Source organism: Sapajus apella, unplaced genomic scaffold (assembly GCF_009761245.1).
Source record: "Sapajus apella isolate SASKATOON/1434 unplaced genomic scaffold, GSC_monkey_1.0 scaffold28, whole genome shotgun sequence".
Classification (NCBI taxonomy): domain Eukaryota; kingdom Metazoa; phylum Chordata; class Mammalia; order Primates; family Cebidae; genus Sapajus; species Sapajus apella.
Window position 1 is genome coordinate 23,201,975 of NW_022436968.1, and position 15,388 is coordinate 23,217,362.

The 15,388-nt window shown below is 37.2% G+C and overlaps 1 protein-coding gene across 3 annotated transcripts in view; it reads right to left on the reverse strand.

The window, feature by feature from the left end:
* Window positions 1–7,388: 7,388 nt before the first annotated feature.
* DCAF17 (DDB1 and CUL4 associated factor 17) overlaps window positions 7,389–15,388 on the reverse strand; it is a 57,449-nt gene continuing 49,449 nt past the window's right edge. For 2 of the 3 annotated variants that reach the window (XM_032292990.1, XM_032292988.1), the window contains one exon: window positions 10,997–11,213. In XM_032292990.1, coding sequence (XP_032148881.1) covers window positions 11,127–11,213 — 87 coding nt within the window. In that variant the 3' untranslated portion in view covers window positions 10,997–11,126. Of the gene's footprint in view, window positions 7,716–10,996; window positions 11,214–15,388 lie in introns of those variants that run through there. The other variant, XM_032292993.1, reaches the window with a different exon arrangement.

The window sequence follows — 15,388 nt, forward strand, 5'->3', positions numbered from 1 at the left end:
ACCACTGCACTCCAGCCTGGGCAACAGGGTGAGATCCTGTCTTAAAAATAATAAAATGAAAAATTAATTAATTAATAAAAATATAGCAAACCACAGACTGTGAAAGAATATTTCCAAAATGTATACCTGAGGGCAGTTTAACATAAGAAAATCAATCAGTGCTATATACCACATTAATAGAATGAAGCAAAAAAAAAAAAGCAGTTGATCATTTCAACTGATGAAGAAAAAGCATTTGACAAACTCCAACACCTGTTCATGATAAGGAACACTCAAGAGAACTAGGAATAAAAGAGAACTTCTTCAACATGACAAAGGGCATTTATGACACTTCCCAACATACACAAACCCCTCAGTTAACATCACACACACTGGGGAAAGACTGAAAGCTTTCCCTTTAAGATCAAAAAAAAGATTGAGATGCTTGCTTTCATTGCTGCAGTTCAACATTGTACTGGAAATTCCAGTGAGAGTAATTAGGCAAGAAAAAGAAAAGGCATCCAAATTAGAAAAGAAGAAATAAAACTATCGTTATTCGCAGATGACATAATCCTTTACATAGAATATCCCAAAGAATGAACACACGCAAACACAAATGCCACCACCACAGCTAACAACAAAACCACTAGAGCTAATAAAGTCAGCAAATTTGCAGAGTACAGAATCAACACACAAAAATCAGTAGTGTTTCTTTTCTTCGTTTATTTTTGAAATGGAGTCTCGCTCCGTCGCCCAGGCTGTAGTGCAATGGGGTGACCTTGACTCACTGCAACGGCCACCTCCCAGATTCAAGGGATTCTCCTGCCCCAGCCTCCCGAGTAGATGAGAATACAGGTGCCCCCCACCATGCCCAGCTAATTTTTTGTATTTTTAGTAGAGACAGGGTTTCACCATTTTGGTCAGGCTGGTCTCGAACTCCTGACCTCAGGTCATCCACCCACCTCGACCTCCCAAAGTGCTCAGATTACCACGCCTGACCAGTAGTGTTTTTATACATCAGCAATGAGCAATTTCAAAAGAAAATTAAGAAAACAATTCCATTTACAAGAATGTACAAAAGAATAAAATACCTAGGAATATTTTTATCCAAGGAGGTTGTTCTGCAGTGGGCGGTTCTATTCAAATCTGCCCCAAAGTCTGAGGAAGCTGAGAGGGTGAAGAAAGAGACTGACAAATCCAATTTCTTGGAAAGAAACATTTAATAGGAACTTAACAGAAGTCATGTCTGTGTCTTGGGTGGTGGTGAGACAAGATAGTGGATCCTGCACCATTACCCCTCAGACCCAGGACTTATCTACCATAGGGAAAGAGTGATTAGAAGGGATGTGTAGGACAACTGAAGTATAATAACTTCAAAGTCGTTTGACTTAAGGGCAGGATTTACAGTTAGTACCTGCTCTTAAAGAAGGAACAATAGGTAAACTAGAAATCTTAGAGGCCTTTCCAGAACTGGGATTAATCAAAAGCCCGTGTGGTGGATTAGCATTCAAGATGGAGTTGATCTGGCCTCCACAGAGATAAAGTTTGTGCACTGAAAAGTATAAGACATTGTTGAAAGAAATTGATAATCTCTGTTCATGGATTGGAAAACAATGTTGTTAAGATGGCAATACTACCTAAGTAATCTATAGATATGATGCAATCCCTAACAAAATGCCAATAACTTTTTTTACATAAATGGAAAAGCTGATCCAATAATATAAAAGAAGAAAAAGGTTGGAAGACTTACACTCTCTGATTTCAAAACTTATTACAAAGCTACAGTAATTAAAATAGTGTGGTACTGGCATAAGGATAGTCACATAAATCAATGAAATAGAATTGAGAGTCCAGAACTAAACTCATCCATCTATGGCAAATTGATTTTTAACAAGGTTGGTAAGACCATTCTAGAGGGAAAATAATAGTCTTTTCAAAGAACAGTGCTGTGACAACTGAATATCCACATGCATAAGAATGAAACTGAAAGTCTGCCTCACACCATATATAAAATTAACTCAAAATAGATCAACAACTGTTACTGACTGAATGCTTGTGTCATTTTAAAATTCATACATTGAAAACCTAACTCCCAATATGATAGTGTTAGGAGGCAGGGCTTTTGGTAGGTGATTAGGCCATGAAGACAGAGCCCTCATGAATGAGATTAGTGCCCTTCTATTAGGCTAGTGCAAAAGTAATTGCAATTATAAAAGAGTCTCCAGAGAGCTCTCTTGCCTCTTCCAGCATGTGAAAACACAACAAGAAGGTAGCCTCTATGAACCAGAAAGCCCTTACCAGGCGGCAAATCTGTTGGCACCTTGATCTTGAACTTCCTAACCCCCAGAACTAAAAAAAGTGAATTTCTGTTGTGTATAAGTCACTCAGTCTATAGTATTCTGTTATAGCAGCCCCAACAGACTAAGACAAGAACCTAAATAGAATAACTAAAACCATAAAATTCTTGGAAGAAAACATAGGAAGAAATCTTTATTACCTTGGATTTGGCAATGGAGTCTTAGATATGACACCAAACCAAGAGCAACAACAACAACAAAAATAAATCAAAGGCTGGGCACAGCGGCTCACACAATCCTAGAACTTTGGGAAGCTGAGGTGGGCAGATCGATTGAGCCCAGGAGTTCGAGACTAGCCTGGGCAACATGGCGAAACTCTGACTCTACTGAAAAAGATAAAAAATTAGCCAGGTGTGGTGGCGCCTGCCTGTAGTCTCAGCTATGTGAAAAGCTCAGGTGGGAGGATTGCTGGAGCCCAGGAGGCAGAGGTTGCGGTGAGCTGAAATGGCACTATTGCACTCCAGCCTGTGTGACAAAGTGAGACCCTGTCTGAAAAATAAATAAATAAAATTAAATAAAATAAATTGGACTTTATCTAAATTAAAAACTTCTGTGCATCAAAGAACATTATCAAGAAAAGTAAAAAGACAACCTACAGAATGGGAGAAGAGATAAAATATTTGCAAATCAGGGGCCAATATTCAACATCCTTAAAGAAAAGAACTTTCAACCCAGAATTTTACATCCAGCCTAACTAAGCTTCATAAGCGAAGGAAAAATAAAATCTTTTGTGAACAAGCAAGCACTCAGAGACTTCATCACCACCAGGCCTGCTTTACAAGAGCTTCTGAAAGAACTACTACAAATAGAAAGGAACAACCAGTATCAGCCTTTCTAAAAAATGTCAAAAAATAAAGAACATCAACATAATTAAGAACTTACATCAACTAATGGGCAAAACAGCCAGCTAACATTAAATGGCAGTATCAAACTCACATATATTGTTATTAATTCTAAATTTAAATCGACGAAATCCCCCAATCCAAAGACACAGACAGGCAAAAAAAGCCAAGACCCATTGGTATGCTACATCCAGATCCATCTCACATGCAAAGATACACAAAGACTCAAAACAAAGGGATGGAGAAAAATTTACCAACCAAATGGAGAGCAAAAATAAATAAATAGAAAGCAGGAGTTGCAATTTTTACTGATAAAATAGACTTTAAAGCAACAAAGATCAAAAGAAGCAAAGAAGGATATTACATAATGATAAAAGGATCAATGTAACAAGAAGAGCTAAAGATCCTAAATATATACGCACCTAATACAGGAATACCCAGATATATAAGACTTATAAAGAGACTTGGACTCCCACACAATAATAGTGGGGGACTTCAACATCAATATTAGACAGATCAATGAGACAGAAAGTTAACATCGATACCCAGGACTTGAACTCAGATCTGGAACAAGTAGACTTAATTAACATTTATAGAACTCTCCACTTTAAATACACAAAATATACACTCTTATCAGTACCACATCATACCTTTTTATAGGTTAATGAAATATTGGTTGGCTGCTTGTTAGTTATTTTCTTCCCTCTTTTTTTTTTTTTAATGTCTCTATTATTAAACACAATTATAGGCATACTCATTTTTAGACTGCATTTTAGCCTGGGCAATAAAGCAACACCCCTGTTCTCTCTCCCTCTTCTTCTTCCTATTTCTTCCTCTCCTTCATTTTTTTTTTCTTTTTCTTTTTATTCTTTCTCTTTCTTTCTTTCTCTCTTTCTTCCTCTAAAAAAAAAAATTTTGCAAATCATACATCTGATTAAGTTCTAACATCTAGAAAAAGAACTCTCACTACTCAACAATGAAAATATAAACAATCCAATTTAAAAATGGGCAAAGGTCTTGAAAAGCTATTTCCCAAAGAAGATATACAAATGGCCAACAAGCATATGAAAAGATGATCAACATCATTAGTCTTTTGGGAAATGCAAATCAAAAGCACAATGAGATATCACTTCATACCAACTAGAATAGCTATATTTTTTTTAAAGGGAAAATAATAAGCTTTGGTAAGGATTTGAAGAAATAGGGATCCTCAGACATTGCTTATGGAAATGTAAAATGTATGGATGCTGTGGAAAATGGTGTGACAGTTTATCAAAAAGTTAAATATAGAATATGACCCATCAATTCCACATCTAGGAATATACCCCAAGTAATTGGAAACAGGTACTCAAAGACATACATGTACATGCATGTTCACAGAAGCACTATTCACAATACTTTAAAGGTGGAGACAACTCAGATGTCCATTAATGGATGGATAAACATATTGTGGCATACACACCCAGTGGAATGTTAATCAGCCTCGAAAAAGAACGAAATACCGAAACCTGTTACAACGTGAATGAACTTTCAAAATGTTATACTCAGTGAAAGAAGCCAAACACAAAAAGTCACATATATGAATTCATTTATATGAAATATCTAGATTAAGCAAATTCATAGAGATGGAATACAGATTAGTGGTTGCCAAGGGCTGTGGGGAAGGGAGACTGGAGAGTAACTGTTTAACGACTATAAAGTTTCCTTTTAGAGTAATAAAAATGTTTTGCAATTAGACATGTTGGTTGTAAAATATCATGAATATACTAAATGCCACAGATTTGTTCACTTTTAATGGTTAATTTTATGTTATGTATATTTTACCTCAGTTTGAATTTTTATTTATTGATTGATTGAGGTAGGATCTTGCTCTGTTGCCCAGACTGGAGTGCAGTGGTGTGATACTATCTCACTGCAGCCTCAAACTCTTGGGCTCAAACAATCCTGCTGCCTCAGCCGCCAGAGTAGGTGGTACTACGGGCATGCACCACTATGCCTGGCTAATTTTTTAAAACTTTTGTAGAGACAGAGACTCATTATGTTGCCCATACTAGTCTCGAACTCCTGGGTTCAACTGATTCTCTCGTGTTTTTTCCTAAAGTGTTTGGATTATAGGTATGAACCACTGCACCCAGCCTCACCCCAATTTTTAAAAAATTTGAAGATCTGAAAAAAATTTTCTATATACTTGAGAAAGTTCTAGTATCCAGGGTAGAAAAGGAATATGTACAATTCAATAACATAAGAACAAACACCACATTTAAAAAAAAAAATGGCCCACAGATTTGAATACTTTACCAAAAAAGATATGAGTGGCCAATAAGCACATAATTTTCTGTTTCTTTACATTCTTTTTTTTCCTTGTAGTTTATCGTTTTCTAATAGCCTGTCTTTTATTCACTAATCCAATCCTGCTGTTTCCAGTCTGCTGTTAAAGCCATCCAGTGAGTTCTTAATTTCAGATTATGTGTTTTGGCTCTAGAATGTTCATTCTACTTTTAAAAATATATTTCAAATCCATGTTGAAATCATCCATGTTTTCCATATTTTCCTCTGACTTAACAAATGTCTCACAGGGGAAACTAGCCTTGCATTTGGACTCTTCCAGTTTCTTATAGGTCACAACAGCTGTGTGACTGTCAAAAGCTCTACTGGTTTCTCTTTTTTTTACTAGTGTTGTCTTTGTGCCTGGGGGTCAGGCCTACAGCTGAAGAAAACAAAGACAATTGTTAGCTCACCTAGAGAGGGTTCTTACCCTTCTAGAATTTTAGTTCATCTATTCCTCCTTGTTCTACAACTCTCTGATATCTTTAAAAATATAATTTTGCAATTTATCCATTTTATTTTCTAATTGTTGCAGCAAAAACATTGGACTACTGTAAATTAATATAAACTGCTTATATAAGTTAAAGTCTTCATTAAACAAAATAATAGCAAACTAAATCTAAGAAAATATAAAATGATACATCACAACCAAGCTGGGTTTATTTCATGCATATAATTGGTTTAACATATAAAAATCAATCAGTGTAACTCACTACATTGACAGAAAAGAGAGAAAAATTAGGATTATCTTAATAGATGTAAAAACGTAAAATTCTACATATAGTTGTGAAAAAACCTCAGCAAACTAGGATAGAAGGAAACTGCTTAAATTTGTTAAAGGAAATCTACTTTTTAATACTACAGAAAACGTTGTACTTAATGGTTAAAATTGTTTAAACAATTAGAGTACTAATTATACTGGAGGTCCCAACCAGTCCAACAACAAAATGGAATTAAGGATAGAGGAAGTAATAAAATTGAATTATTTGCATTCCTAGTTAAGCATGATTAAAAAACGAAATTTAAAAGAGATTCCCTTTGCCATAGCATCAAAACCTATCAAATACCTAGTATTCTTTGATGTGGAAATTCTACTTTCTAACTACATCTCCCTATCTAATATACATGTCTTCTAGCAGGTATCAATAATTATTAAAATGCATTTTGTTTTATTCCTACATCATTAAATCACAATTGGCTGCTGTTTTTTTTTTTTTTTTCTTTTTTTTTTTTTTGCAGATAGAGGACCTACTGAGTTCAGTGATTAAAGTCATGAAATAGCCACACAGGTCATTGTGTCTAAATATAGCAGTTATTACTTTATAATGTAGTTATTACTATGGTATTTATTACTCTGTGATTTAGTTATTACTCTGTGATGACTCAAACGCCTTAAGACACTTGCATTAAGTTCAAAATGTATGACAAATATTTATCACAGTACATTGATGAAATTCTGATAGGTTCAAAGGCAGAAAAGGTTAACAATTGCTCAGAAATTCATACAAGCTTATAGTGACTATTTTGCTGTCACCTATTAGTGTCAACATTTATAAAATAACAGGTATTAATTTCACAGGATCATAGAATGTGTATGATCCTCCACTTACCATAGGAGCATATGAAAACCATATCCACCTGAAGGATGGGGAAATAAACTTCAGTATTAAAGAGGCTGGGTGCGGTGGCTCACGCCTATAATCCTGGGAGGCTGCAGCGGATGGATCATGAGGTAAGGAGTTCAAGACCAGCCTGGCCAACATGGTGAAATTAGCTGGGTATGGTGGCACATGCTTGTAATCCCAGCTACTCAGGAGGCTGAGGCAGGATAATTTCTTGAACCGGGACCCAGGAGGCAGAGGTTGCAGTGAACTGAAATCACTCCAGCCTGGGCTACAGACCGAGACTCAGTCTAAAAAAAAAAAAAAAAAAAAAAAAAAGTATTATTATAGAATAGATGGCCCCTCTCAGTGAATCTGTACTGATGTGTTGGCAGTATTTTTGTGTTTCTCCCATACTTCCTCTTAGGAGTGGATGAAATCTTGTTCCTCCAGCTCTAATTGAGGCCAGTGGCTGGGGCTTGCTTCTGTCCCAATCCTGTTTCAAAGTGGGCTCCCAGTAATATCTCTTATGGTCCTTATGCTCACCCCTCATGGGGCAGTCCCCAGCCTTGCATTAGTGAATACACTTAGATCAAACTGCCATTTGTTTCCTGTATAACAGAAGGAAGGAGTAAGAAAGTAAATAGTGTTAACATTAAATTCCATTTGTTCCAAGATTATAGATTAAAATAATCAATGTAAATGTAAGAACTAACTGAAAACTCCTAGAAGAACACATAGGAGAAAGTCTTTGTGAACTTAGAAAACTGTTTCTTAAATATGACACCAAAAATATAAGTAACAAAATTTTTAAAATGAATCAGACTTCATCAAAATTAAAACTTTTTGTGCTTAAAGTGCTTTTTCACCATCGAGAAAAAGACAACCCACAACATGAGAGAAAATGTTTGCAAATTACATATCTGACAAGCGATTTGTATCCAGAGTATATTTAAAAAAACTCTTACAACTCAATAACATAAAGATCATCCTATTAAAAATTGGCCACAGATTTGAGCAGATATTTCTCCAAAAAACATATACAAATATCCAGTAAACACATTAGATGCTCAAAATCCTTAGTCATTAGGGAAATACAAATCAAAACCATAATGAAATACCACTTCATACCAACTAGGATAGCTATAATAAAAAACCAGAAGATAACAAGTGTTAGCAAAGATATGGAGGAATTGAAACTCTCATACCTTGCTGCTGGCAACATAAAATGGTGTAACAGTTTGGCAGTTGCTAAAAAAGTTAAGCATAGTTACCAAATGACCATTAATTTCACTTGTAAGTAGTTACCCAGGAGAATTGAAAACATATGTCGACACACAAATTTGTATACAAATGTTTACAGCAGCGGTATTATTTTATTTTAGAAACAGGGTCCTGCTGTGTTGTCCAGGCTGGTCTTGAACTCCTGGCCTCAAGCGATCCTCCTGCCTCAGCCTCTCACAGTGCTGAGATTACAGGTGTAAGCCACTGTGCCTGGCCTACAACAGCATTATTGATAATAGCTAAAAGATGAAAATTATCCAATATCCATTAACAGATTAATGGATGTGATACACATACAAAAAATGTGATACATTTATCAAGTGGAATATCATTTGGACATAAAAAAAAGAAATCTGATACATGCTACCCTGTGGATGACATTTTGAAAACATTATGCTAAGTGACAAAAGCCAGACACAACAGGTCGCATTTTGTGTGATTTCACTTATATGAAATGCCAAGAATAGGCAAATCCATGGAGACAGAAAGCAGATTAGTGGTTGCCAGAGGTTGTGGGGAGAGGGGCATAAGAGTGACTACTAATGTGCACAGGGGTTTTTTTTTGGAGGGGGAGTTATAAAATGTTCTGGAATTAGTGATGATGGTTGCGTACCTTTGTGAATATTCTAAAAACCACTGAATTGTACACTTTAAAAAATTAACCAATATTTATTCTGAAAAGTAATTGTATGTTTCAAATAACAGACATTACCTTCCAATATAATCTCTAGGCATACTTTGTAGTTCTGAATCATGTTTTAGAAAAACATTTCCAGGCCAGGCATGGTGGCTCAAGCCTGTAATCCCAGCACTTTGGGAGGCCAAAACAGGCGGACAAGGTCAGGAGTTCAAGACCAGCCTGACCAACATGGTGAAAAGTCTCTATTTAAAAAAAAAGAAAGAAAAATTCTGCACAGCAGTCTGTGCAGAATTCATTTATATTCCATCACTGGCTATAATTGTACTTGTTGCAGGAGGAACTTCAAATAATTCTGCTGCAATCTTTAAGACTGCTGTGAATGGTGTACTTTCACAAACACTGAGTACCTTGTACAGCAGCCACAGGTCTGATGTCAGAGTGACCTTAAATGAAACCTTTGACAGGGTGGAGCTAGTATGAGCAGAGAACCTATGCCAACTCCAAGTAGCCCCACTTCCTCTGTGAATTGTATACTTTGAAAGGGTATATTTTATGGCGTATGGATCAGAGCTAAATAAAGGTATTATATTATAAAAAAAGCAGTAAGGCTTAACCTTTTAGAAAGAATAAACTATATTACCTGAGTTTGAATAAAAAACTCCTGACCTCATATCAAAGATGATTACATGAAATTATCCTTTTATAAGTTGGCATAAAATGTTTGCAAGTTTTATACATCTATAAATAATGATTTCCTTTTTAACTTTAAAAATTAACTGAACAATTTTCCTTAACTGAGCTTTCTCATGTTGAAGCCAACTGTTTTCCAAATAATGCTGAATACAACTTTCAAATTCCTTTGGGTTCTATTTGGAAACCAGAATGGGAATAAAGGGATCCAGGGCATCAAATCCTTCCTTTTCCAGCAACTCCTGGGGCAGATAGGCTTTCTGGGGTTTAAAGAGAGACCCAGTCTGGTTCAAAGTCAACACAATGGCACCTCCATGCCAATCCTTTTTTATCATTTTCCTCAGGTTGTGAACAAGTACTAATTCCTCTGGGGCAATCGGGCTTTCATCTTCTCTTTTCAGAGTGGTCCTTCCCCAAAGAGCATTGATTCCATCCACGGCCAACAGGTGAAAAACACCCAAAGAATTTTGCCTCTTTAGCTCTTTCAGCACAATTCTAACTCCATCTGCGTCGTTCCTCACCCGTGTTATGCCCTTTCGGAGAGATAGTGGATTGCAGTTTTACCGGAGGCCTTCTCTCATTATTGCATGTTACGCATTGTGTCTTTTTTTTTTTTTTTTGGAGACAAAGTCTCACTTGGTTGCCAAACTGGAGTGCAGTGGCGTGATCTCAGCTCACTGCAACCTCCACCTCCTGGGTTCAAGCAATTCTCCTGCCTCAGCCACCCGAGTAGCTAGGGCTATAGGGACATCCCACCCTGCCTGGCTAATTTTTATGTTTTTAGTAGAGATGGGGTTTCCCTATGTTGGCCAGGCTGGTCTCAAACTCCTGACCTCATCATCTGCTCGCCTCGACCTCCCAAAGTGCTGGGATTACAGGCATGAGCTACCGTGCCTGGCCTCAAGAATTGTTACTCTTTTTCTTTATTGAGACGGACTCTCACTCTGTCGCCAGGCTGGGGTGCAGTGACCCAATCTTGGCTCACTGCAACCTCCACCTCCCGTGTTCAAGCGGTTCTCCTGCCTCAGCCTCCCAAGTAGCTGGGACTACAGGTGTGTGCCACCACACCCAGCTAATTTTTGTATTTTTAGTAGAGATGGGGTTGCACCATGTTGGCCAGAATGGTCTTGATCTCTTGACCTCGTGATCTACCAGCCCTGGCCTCCCAAAGTGCTGGGATTACAGGCATGAACCACCAAGCCCGGCCAAAAACTGTTATTCTTAAAGTGGATCAGAATACAAAGACATATACGAAGAATTCTGACCCCAGAATCCAAGTTTTTTTTCATTTACCCCTTTTATCAGACAGCTTGCATTAATTCAGATCTTCTTGGCCTCACTATTCTCCTGTTCCAGCCACTACTACCAAGACTGTTGGGTGGACTCTGTGCTGGCAAGACCTTCTAAGTCAACAGTATTTCACATACATCATCTTGCTCTGAGTCCTCCATGCTTCCTGTCCACTGATGTCAAGGTGAATTCTGCCTTGGGCAATCTGGAAATTCAGGAAATATTACGTTCTGGAGTGAACCTTTGAGGAGTGTCAGATAAGAGCTGAGGAATGATAAATTCTTCCCAACCCATCTCACACATGCTGTCTGGAGGTGTGGTTATGTGGTTTTTCAGAGGTGTGACCATGAGATTAAGCATTTTGTTGCACTTACTGGTGACCAGCTTGATGTCACATCCTCATATTGACTTTCCTTCTGGATCTGCTTCACTCTGCTTACCCTTCATTCTTGCTCTCTCAGATTTCACTCCTTGCCAAGGAGGTAGCATATAAGCTTTTGCCTCAGGCTCTCCTTTTGGGGGAACCCAAGCTAAAACACCTCTCAATCTTTTATATCAATTTTGAACACACTGCATTTGACAGCAATTTTTAGTGACTGGATTTTAGTGAGTCTTTCCAAAGCACTCAAACTTTTTAAAAGAAAAAGCAAACTTTTAATCACATTTCATGGGTTAATGTCATAAATATAATTACAATAACACACATAACTGGCAAGAAGAGGTTTAGAAATAACACACTAGGCCCTTGCTAGGTATACAGCCCACGAGTATGCTGGAGAGAAGTCATGAGCTTGCAGATTAATTTTGTTTGGCTTGTGCAATATTTTAAGATTTGAATTAAGGGCTGTCACTTAAAAATAGGAACATTTAACACAAATTAAGATTTCTACCATTAAAAAAATTGCAAGACCTGGCAACATTAGCCTCGTAGAAATGGACTCCACACAGGTATGGCGAAGTGTAGGCCTGCTAAGGGATATTAAAACTAGGAAATTGGACTTCATCTTATGTAGTCTCACAGTAAAAACTGAGGAATGAGCTAAGATTGCTTTGTACTAGTTATACCTGGTGAACAGGAGGCGCTTAGCGTCTTTAGAACCAGGGAAGTATAAAATTCCCTATAACAGGGCAAAATTGAGTAGCTCATGCCGGGATGAATATCACTCTGCATAACAGGTAACATCATCCTTGTGAGAATTTGTAAACCCTGTGCCTCCAGCATGCTATGTTGTTCCCTGCATTTTTAGGATCATCTCTGTGCATTTCATATACTTTTCTATTAGAAATGTTTCCCATCCTCTGTTAGTGCCTTTATATTACTTTGTATCACTTTCCTGCTTGACAATACAAATAATACAAATTGGTGTCAGAAGTGAGACTAATATAAAGACTGCAGACCTTAATCACCAGGTTAATTTGAAGGAGACATAGATAAACTGCAGGAGAAAATATGATCCTGGAATACCAGTGTGGCAATAGGACCACCCTTGGCAGAGGGGATTGTAAATGGTTTGTAGATAAAAATGGAAAACTGTTTCAATAGACTACGTCCATTACCACCCTGATTAATTATGGGAGGTCTGGCATACCAGACTGAAAGAGATAATAATCTGTAAATGGGCAGATTTACAATTTCCTGGTTACTTTTATTAGCTCTAGCCAGGGTGACAATATCTCCCCTTTTGCTCAGAATAGGTTTGGTTTATGCCTGTTGTCCAGGCATAATGATTATTAGTATCTCCTTTCACTTTCAAAAGTGTCTGGGTTTGGACAATAAATTAAATGATCACTCCAGAGGGGCAGAGGCACTCAAAACTTTCTATAGAAATTGAAACAGGAAACTACTGGATCTTGCGTCCAGCTGGTAGGACAGACCAAGCAAGATAAACTCTGGGAATGAGACATTTGGGATGTTCTATTAGATGTGGCAGTGAGGCCGAAGGACCTTTTCAAGTCCACACTGGATTCAGCACATCTTCAACCACATGTTGTGTAATAGCTGAGGTTTTAGATGAGGTAGGGGTTGGGAATTCCTTTAATTCTCACTGGCTTTGCTCTTTAAAGACAGGGAGACAGATTAGAGACAGGAAAATTAAGCATTATAATGGCTTTTAAAGTGTAATTCTTTTAACATGCTTTAACTAGTCTTGTTGCTCTAACAGATTAAAAACTTGAAAAGCTGTGCCTTTGAAGCTTGTGCTTTTCAAAAACACAAGTGGTGTTTAGAATAGGATTTGACTGTTGTTTACTTGAGCACATACCCTTGTAGGAGAAAATAAAAAATACTCAGTTGAGCCATAAAACATTTATTGTTACAGAGCATTTGCTGGTAAATGTTCTACAGCAAAAATAAATAAATAAATAAATAAATAAAATTAAAATAAATAAATAGCTAAATTATTGGTAAATAATTTTCTTTTGAAAATTTCACTTAAGAGGTCAATTTATGGATGCACATTACCTGGGCAGGTGGAGTATCCTGTGTATGAATTTCACTGTCACTGACTATCTTTATGAACTTAGTTAACTAAATTTAGAAGTTTCATTACGTCCATGGTGATCCAAGGTTTCAAAGTACATAAACTAAAATAGGTTTAAGGCATTAACTAGGTCAAAGCAGGTATAAACTAGCTTTAGACATAATTTAGATATACTACTTTAGATATGAAGTACTTTTGATATAATTTTATTCAGTATATGGTCCTTCTGAACTATATATGATCCTTCTGAACTGAGATAAGATTGGGAAGGGCTGGCAACATGCCCAGAGCTTCTCCAAGGTTGTAAGCCTTGGGAAGAAAAGAATTTGAGTCTGTTAATATTTGTGCCTTTGACCAGGTGTGGTGGCTCACACCTTTAATCTCAGCACTTTGGGAGACTGAAGTGGGAGAAATGCTTGAGCTCAGGAGTCTGAGAACAGCCAGGGCAAGAGACCCTGTCTCTCTCCCTGTCTCTCTGTCTCTGTCTCTCCCTATTTATTTATTTATAGACATATAAATAAATTTCTTTCAAACTGCAGAAGATTTTGGCTGGGCACTTGTAATCCCAGCACTTTGGGAGGCCAAGATGGGTGGATCACTTGAGGTCAGGAGTTTGAGACTAGCCTGGCCAACATGGTGAAACGCCATCTCTACCAGAAATACAAAAATTAGCTGGGCATGACAGCATATACTGGCATGAAAATCTCTTGAACCCAGGAGGCAGAGGCTGGAGTGAGCTGAGATTGCACCACTACACTCCAGCCTGGGCAACAAAGCGAGACTGTCTCAAAATAAAAAAATAAATAAAAATAAAAAGTGCAGAAGATTTCACTGTCATCAAAAAGATATACACATAACAAATAAACATATGAAAATGTGCTTACCATCATTAGTCAAAAGGGAAATGTAAATTTAAACCACATTGAGATGCTACTACCTATTAGAATGTCTAAAAATATTTTTAAATCCTGAGTCCTGAGATCATAAAAAAGAATTTCATATATATACACACACATACAATTAAAAAGACTGGCCATACCAAGTGGTGGCAAAGATATAGAGCAACTCAAACTCTCATATACTGATAATGTGAATAGAAAGTGGTACAGCCATTTTGGAAAACCAGTTTGGAAACTTCTTAAAAAGTTAAGCATACACATAACATAAGCCAGCCATTCCCTCCTCAGTATTTATTCCACATAAAGCATATGTCCATACAAATAATTATACCTCATAGCTTCATTTGTAGTAGCCCAAACTGGAAACAACTGAAATGTCCATCAAAAGGCAACAGTATAAACAAACTGTAGTCATATCCATACAATGGAGATTACACCACAATAAAAAAAATCAACTATTGATACATGCAATACATATGATTTTCCAAATAACTGTACTGAAAGCAGCCAGAAAATAAAAATACTGTTTTATTTCATTTCTGTAAAATTCTAGAAAATGCAAACTAATCTGAAGTTACAGAAACAAATCCGAGGTTGTCTTGGGAAGTGGGAACAGAAGGACAGGAGCAGGAGATCACAAAGGAGCAGGACAAAGAAAATAAAAAAAAGGAGCAGGAGAAAACTTTTTTGGGTAATGGGTATGTCCAATATCTTGATTGTGGTGATGGTTTTATGGCAAAACTTATCAAATTGTTAACTTTAAATATGTAGGGTTTACTTTGGGAGGCCCAGGCAGGCAGATCAGTTGAGGTCAGGAGTTCAGGACCAGCCTGGCCAACATGGTGAAATCCCATGTCTACTAAAAATATAAAAATAAGGTGGGTGTGGTGGCACCTATACTCCCAGCTACTCTGGAGGCTGAGGTGGGAAAATCGCTTGAACCTGAGAGGTGGTGGTTGCAGTGAGCTGAGATCGCGCTACTGCAACTCCAGTCTGGGCAA